Source organism: Monodelphis domestica, chromosome 4, assembly GCF_027887165.1.
Source record: "Monodelphis domestica isolate mMonDom1 chromosome 4, mMonDom1.pri, whole genome shotgun sequence".
NCBI classification, from domain to species: domain Eukaryota; kingdom Metazoa; phylum Chordata; class Mammalia; order Didelphimorphia; family Didelphidae; genus Monodelphis; species Monodelphis domestica.
In genome coordinates, this window is record NC_077230.1 from 417,881,979 (window position 1) to 417,888,741 (window position 6,763).

At 47.0% G+C, this 6,763-nt stretch overlaps 1 protein-coding gene across 4 annotated transcripts; it reads right to left on the minus strand.

Moving 5' to 3' along the window:
• Positions 1-829: 829 nt before the first annotated feature.
• Positions 830-6,712, minus strand: MRPS12 (mitochondrial ribosomal protein S12). 4 transcript variants are annotated; one of them, XM_007491793.3, is made up of 3 exons: positions 6,583-6,712; positions 6,212-6,288; positions 830-2,054 (listed from the first exon to the last, which is right to left on the minus strand). In XM_007491793.3, the coding sequence occupies exons 2-3, from the start codon at positions 6,258-6,260 to the stop codon at positions 1,669-1,671; spliced, it is 435 nt and encodes a 144-aa protein (XP_007491855.1). In that variant the 5' UTR covers positions 6,261-6,288; positions 6,583-6,712; the 3' UTR covers positions 830-1,668. The 4 variants fall into 4 exon arrangements, with proteins under 4 accessions (XP_007491855.1, XP_056652117.1, XP_056652119.1 ...); XM_056796139.1 differs by having other exon boundaries at positions 6,433-6,587; XM_056796141.1 differs by having other exon boundaries at positions 830-6,288; positions 6,583-6,619.
• Between the last annotated feature and the right edge of the window lie 51 nt (positions 6,713-6,763).

Genomic DNA, 6,763 nt, shown 5'->3' on the forward strand with positions numbered 1-6,763 from the left:
ACTGTTGATCAGTTCCACGACAGTGGTAAGGGCTGGCCAATGGGGGTTAAGGGACATATCCAGATTCACACAGCTATTAGTGTCTGAGTTCAGATTTGAACCCAGGTCCTCCTGGCTCCAGGCCTGGCCCTCAATCCACCATGCTACCTAGCTGTTTCTACATTTAAAACAAATAATAATCCTCACCTCCCATCTTAGAATTAATACTGAGTACTGATTCCCAGGCAGAAGAGTGATAAGGGTTAGGCAATGGGGGTAAAGTGACTTGCCCAGGGTCACACAGTCAGGAAGTGTCTGAGGCCAGATTTGAACCTAGGATCTCCCTTACTAGGCCTGGCTCTCAATCCACTGAGTCCCTCATAAAGGCTTTTAAAGTCACATGGGGCAGCTAAGGTAGCACAATGGGTAGAACCAGGTGTGGAAATGGGAAGACCTGGGTTCAAATATAACTTCATACTTCCTATGTGTGTGTTCCTGGGCAAGTCACTTAACCTTAATTGCCTAGCCCTTACTACTCTTCTGTCACAGAAGTGATACTAAGACAAATGAGATTTTCTCTTGCATCCTAAAGGTGATAGGGAGCCACTGGAGTTTATTGAGTAGGGGATTTAGGAAGATCACTTTGGCAGCTACTTAGAGAAGGATCTGAAGGAAGGCAGATCAGGGGCAAAGGCCTGAACTAGGGCAGTAGCTGCATGGATGGAGTGGGGGAAGAATCACAAAAATGTTTTGGGGAAATAAGATTTGGTACCTGGAGGAATCAAAGATGCTGGGAAGGTGGTGACTCCAGGTGACTACAAGGATGATGATGCCAATAATAATAAGGAAGTTAAAGGGGAAAGATAACATTTAATGAGATGCAGTGTTGATTAAAATCTTTCCCAGCCCACTCTTGTGGACCATCCACTGGGCCAGACCTGCCCCAGCTATCAACTGATGGGGAGGGAAGCACACATGCCAGTGCAGATGGTAGGTGGGGGATGGCACAGGATCTGCCTCCACTCTTGCATTGGCTACTTCCACACCCATTGGGGTCATGTCACAGCAGGTCCCCCTCATGCTCTGGCTCTTACTTTGATAGCCACTGGCCCCAAATATGTGGCCTTTCAGGGCCTGTCCCTCCTAGACATAGCAGAAGCCAGGCTAATGTTCTCTGGTTCATATTCCAAGACGCACATTAACTCTTCTTTGGTCAACTCCGAACTTTTCCAGCCCGAGGCCCTCTTCTTCTGACCTTGGGCAGCCTCAGAAACCCAGACTACACACATTGTGGCTTGTGGGGAGCCCAGGCTGCTGGCATTCTTTGCCACCTCCCACCGTCTATATCCCACTGAACTGACTCGTGCTTCCCTGGATGGGGCAGGACTCCCTAAACTGGGCTTATCACTTCCCTCTTTTTTGAGGCAGCATGTCCCAGTGCCCTGGGAGGGCCTACTAGAAACCCTACCCAGCCTTCTTTCTTTGGGTCAGTGTTTTCTAACTATAAAATGGGAGCAATAACTGCCTAGCCTATCTCAGGACAACTGTGAGGCTCAGATGGCTGAGAGCGCTTTGAAAACTAGAAGAAGCTACAGACATAATGGACCATTTACGGTGGTTCTTATTCACCTATTTGTGCCCCCAACACCTCCCACCATGTCTATATACATTTTTCCCATTCCATCCCCATCACTTCTTCTTCTGTACATGACTGCAGTCGTACTTGCCGCGCACCACTTTGAGCTTGATGCCAGGCAGGTCCTGGGTTCGGCCTCCTTCCACCAAGACCACGTGGTGCTCCTGGAGGTTGTGGCCCTCGCCAGGGATGAAGCAGATGGCCTCTCGACCAGTGCTCAGGCGCACACGACAGCACTTGCGGTTGGCAGAGTTGGGCTTCTTGGGCTTCCGGATCATCGTCTTCAGCACCACAGCCTTGAGCTGGGGACACCTGTTCATGGGGCTGGGGGCCGCTTCAGGCCATTTGGGGCGGCCACGGCGGTGCATCTGGTTGAGTGTGGCCATGGGACAGCATTGCTGGCTGACTAGCTGCTGCGCCTCCATCGCCAGACAGAGAGCTGATGTGGGGGGAAGGAGAGAGGTTGAAGTGGAGCCCCAGAGCTCCCCAGGCCTCAGGGACCTTCTCAAATGCCCCAAGCACATGTCCCCACTCTATTAGTTCCCTGCTCTCCCTCAGGACCTAATAACCCTGCTAGTGCCTATTTCTTCAGTCCTCCCACCTCCATGGCTCAAATGTGTTGTAACTGCCAGATTCTGTTCCCAAGGGGAGAATATGAAATCACATTGTGTCCCTTGTCCTCAGGTCATATGCTGCCTAGATGGTGAGTCTGTTACATATATTTCTGCACCGCCAGGTTTCATCTTTGTTAAGTTTCTGCCCTTGGGATACAGAACCTCCCACGAGCTGGAAAGGGACCCCTTATTTCATTTTTTATTAGGAGCCAAATCAACAAACCCAGACATCCAACAAACCAACATAGAACAAAAGAGAGGCCTATAAGGGAATCGTGGACTCCCACTTCATAGAGTGGGTATGAATTAATGTAGAACAAGTAGAACTGGCAATCGTGATGACAGAAAGAACAAAAAGGACTGAGTGAGCTCAGCTCTGAAGGTCAGAGGATGACCCCCTTCAGGGGCTCTGGGAGCGAAGATGTTCTTGCCAATCTCTCGTTCTCCTACATTGCCAATACATCATTTGGTTTTGCTTTGCTTAAACTGACTTGTTTTTCAGGAGGGCATCCTCTAGGGAGGGAGAGGGAAAGGTCAGTGGGAAGTGATGGAGGGGAGGGGAAGGGGAAAAAACATCAAAACAGAAAAAAATAGAGAAAAAAGGTTCCTAAGGGAACACACAGGGCACTTTTGTTCCTGTAGTGTTAAATGTCCCAGGTACTTTGAAAAAAAAAAAATTAACATAATCCCATGTGTTGTTTACAAACAGAGTCATTGAGGCTCAAGGTTGGACAGGTAAGGATGGGACAAACCCAGAATGTAGACCTCTGACTACATGCTAGACTTGCTCAGCTTAGAATCTTGAGTCAAAGGATGGGGGTTCAAATCCTACTACTGAGGTGTCCTTAGACAAGTCACCTAACTTCAGTTTTCTCCTCTGTAAAATAAAGGGGTGAGATAAGTCACTTTGTGAGGCTCCTGGCTCTATATCTGGAATCCAATAACCTTGCTCTGACTAGCCAAAATTGCTCTTTGTCCCAGGCATCGATGTCCAGCCTCCTCACCCACTCTTCACCTCTTCCCTTGGACAAATAGCCAGCCTCAGCTTACCTCTTTGCCCCTTCCATGTCATCTTTAGAAAGGATCAGAATCCTTTGGCTAAAATGTAACTAAAATGGGCATTCAAGGCCCAACATACTTTTTCTCCTCAATGGTCAAAGTTACTATTGCCACCCTCAGCTTTCTGCCAGCCTGGGCTCCTCCTCATTTCCTAGCTTCCAGCTTCTGTAAATCTTTCTCTAAACCAAGAATACATTCATCTCAACACCAACCTCATTTAGGGGATACCCTTCCCCCTCTGTTCATTGGAAGATTGGAGGAGATCCTACCATTGCTAAGAGTGGGGATTACTTCCTTTTTTGTATTCATATCCCCATGCCCAACACAATGTCACAGTTAAGAATTTAATAAATACTTAAAGACTGATTGACTGTCCAACTCAGGTGTTTGTCATCCATGACTCTGTCTTATAGGCAACAGGTCATTCCATAGGCACAAAGCACTAGGCCCTGAGTCAGGAAGATCTGAGTTCAGATCCAACTTCAAGTTCTTACTAGTTATGTTACTGAGCAAGCTGCTTAACCTTAGTTTCCTCAAGCAGAAAATTTATGTCACATGATCTAGACTGGGCCTTTACCACAATGGACAACTCTCTTCTACCTCCTAATCAACTCTCCCACTCTCCACACTGGCTCTTCCAAGCCTTTTCATTGCTCTTCAAACCTCCCAGGAAACCCTTTGCCCCTCATCCTCTATGCTCAGAATCTTGTCTCAACTTTTACAGAAAAATTTGAGGTCATTTACACAGAGATCCCTTTTCTCCCCCTCTTCCTCTCCTATCACTAGGTACCTTCTGCCAATCTCTCCTCCTTCACCTGTCTCACACAATGAAGTGGCCTTACCTCTCACCAAATGATCTCACTTCATTCCCATCTCTTCTGACACACTGCTCCCTTTGTCATCCCCACTCATTCATTTTCAATCTCTCCTGGCTCATTCCCTCCTGCCTATAAACACTCCTCTGTCTCCCCTATCCTGAAAACCCTGACTTGACCCTTCCATCCCTGTTTAATTCCTGTCCTATTTCTCTCTTGCCCTTTGTAGTAAAACTCCTGGAAGAGGCCAATAAGTTCCTTCACTTTCCTCTCAATCTCTTTTTAATATGGCTTCTGATTTTACCACTCCACTGACTTGGCTCTCTTCAAATTTACCAGTGATGTCTTCATTGCCCAACCCAATGACCTTTTTCCTCAATCCTCATTTTCCTAGACCTCTCTTCAGTCTCTGACTTTGTTATCAATCACTTTCCTCTTGAGACTCTTTTGTCTCCTATGTTTTCAGAACACCTCTCTCCTACCTTCCCAACTGCTCCTTTTGTCTCCTTTGCAGGATCCTCCTTCAGATCACATCATCTGACCACAGTTGCTCCTCAGGATTCTGTCCTGGGCCCTCTTCTCTCTATATACTATCTCTTTTGGTGATCTCATCAGCTCCCATGGATTTAATGACCATTTGTCTCTTTGCTGATGATTCTCAAACTTACCTATCCCAACCCAATATCTCTGCTGGTCTGCAATCTCACATCTTCAACTGACTTTCAGACATCTCCAACTGGATGTCCAGTAGACATCTCAAACTCACTATGTCCAAAACTCAGTATCTTTCCCCCTAAGCCCTTCTCATCTTCCCTATTACTTAGAAGACAATATCCTCCTCCAAAGCCCTCAGGCTCCCAACCCAGTAATCTTCCTGGACTTCTCACTCTCTCAACCCTATCCTTCCCCCAATATCTAAGCTGTTGCCAAGATTTGTCAAGACTTTACCCCTGCAACATCTTCTGAAAATGCTTCCTTCTCTCCTCTGACAATGCCTCCACACTGGTGCAGACCTAGGTTACTTTGCACCTGGGCTACTGAAGTAGCTGCTGGAGGGTCAGGCTGCCTCTGCACCCCAATATTTCCTGAATTCAGTCACTAAAGAGATTTTCCTGAAGTGCAGGTCCAACCATATCACCCCCTCCTTGATAACCTCCAGTGACTACCTATCACTTCAAAGATCAAATACAAACCGATTTGGTTAGCATTCAAAGTCCTCCATGACTTAGCCCCCTCCCATCTTTCCAGTCTCATCTTACTACCCCATCAAGATCCAAAGTGAATCTTGGCTGTTTCATGAACAAGACACATTTCATGATTCCATGCATTTTCTCTGGCTGTCTCCTTCCTCCACTGATTACTGATATCTCTGCCTTCTATTAAATCCCAACTAAAACCTCACCATTTACAATCTACAAGAAGCCTTCCCCACCCACTCTTAATTCCAGTGCTTTCCCCTCTTTACATTTTCCCTATTTATCTTATATAAAACTTGCTTTGTATATAATTGTGGATTGTAAGCCCCTTGAGGACAGGAACTATCTTTTGTCTCTTTTAGTATCTCTATTGGTTAGCACAGTGTCTAGCACATAGTAGGTGCTAATTATCAATTAATTGATACTAGCACATATCTGGTAGGGTTATTATAAATATAAAATCAGATAATGCTTAGAAAAGGCTTAGCCCAGTGCCTGGCACATAGTAGAATGCCTATAAAGGATTATTCCTTTCCAGGCGTTATCTCTGTCCCTTTCTTACAATCCATATTAAAGATAAATGTACCTACCCAAACTATACTTTTGAACAAATGCTGGGGAAAGAGAACTAGATTTAGAGACAAGAGCTACACTGCCACCTAGGTGTAGGTGGGTAGGTTCCTCATTGGTTCATTGAGAATTCAGGGCTATTGTGTCGTTTTTCAGTTGTGTTCGACTCTTCGTGACTCTCTTGGCAGAAATACTGAGGCCAACAGGGTAAAGCAACTAGCAAGTGTCGGAGGCCAGATTTGAACAAAGGAAGATGAGGGTACGGGATCCTGTAGTCTAGCCCACATCACCACCCCCCAACGAGCAGCTTCAAGATCCCCCTGCTCCCCCACAAATGCTTACTCTGGCTCAGAGAAGATTTCAAACGGCGAAGGAGGTTGGGACACGCCATGCAGATGTTGGTGTTCCGGCTGCAGAAACTATGAAGAGAGAATGGTTTGGGTTGGGGGAACACAGGGGTTCTCCGGTTACCTTTACCCTTTCCCAATTCAGGAAGTCAGGCCTGCAGTCCAGCCAAGCGCGGAGCTGCTCCCAGGAAGTCCCGCCCCCAAGGTGAAACTGACCGTTACCGCCCCTCCCCTAGGGACTCGGGAAGTCAGGACTGCAGTACAGCCTATACTCAGTTTGCTTTGTATAGAGCAGCTAGGCTGTACTCAAGAAGTCTCTCCCCAAGGTTATGGAGCCCAGCTGCCCCCAAAGCTGCCTGCTCTCACCTTTCGGAGGAACCGAAGGATGAATACTCTTCCGGGTCGTCTAGGTCTTCCGGGACTCTGTCTATCTCCTTAAGGCTCACCCCATTGGGCGTGCTCAGGTGCCACGGCGGGCGCTTTTTTTTGTAATCGTTCTGGCTGTTGATTGGCTATGGTCGGAGGAAAGCGAATCCTAGCGTTTCGA

Bases quoted from the DNA above. Each gene is read 5' to 3' on its own strand.
- MRPS12 (XM_056796141.1), bottom strand. From the start codon at position 2,139: ATGTGCTTGGGGCATTTGAGAAGGTCCCTGAGGCCTGGGGAGCTCTGG.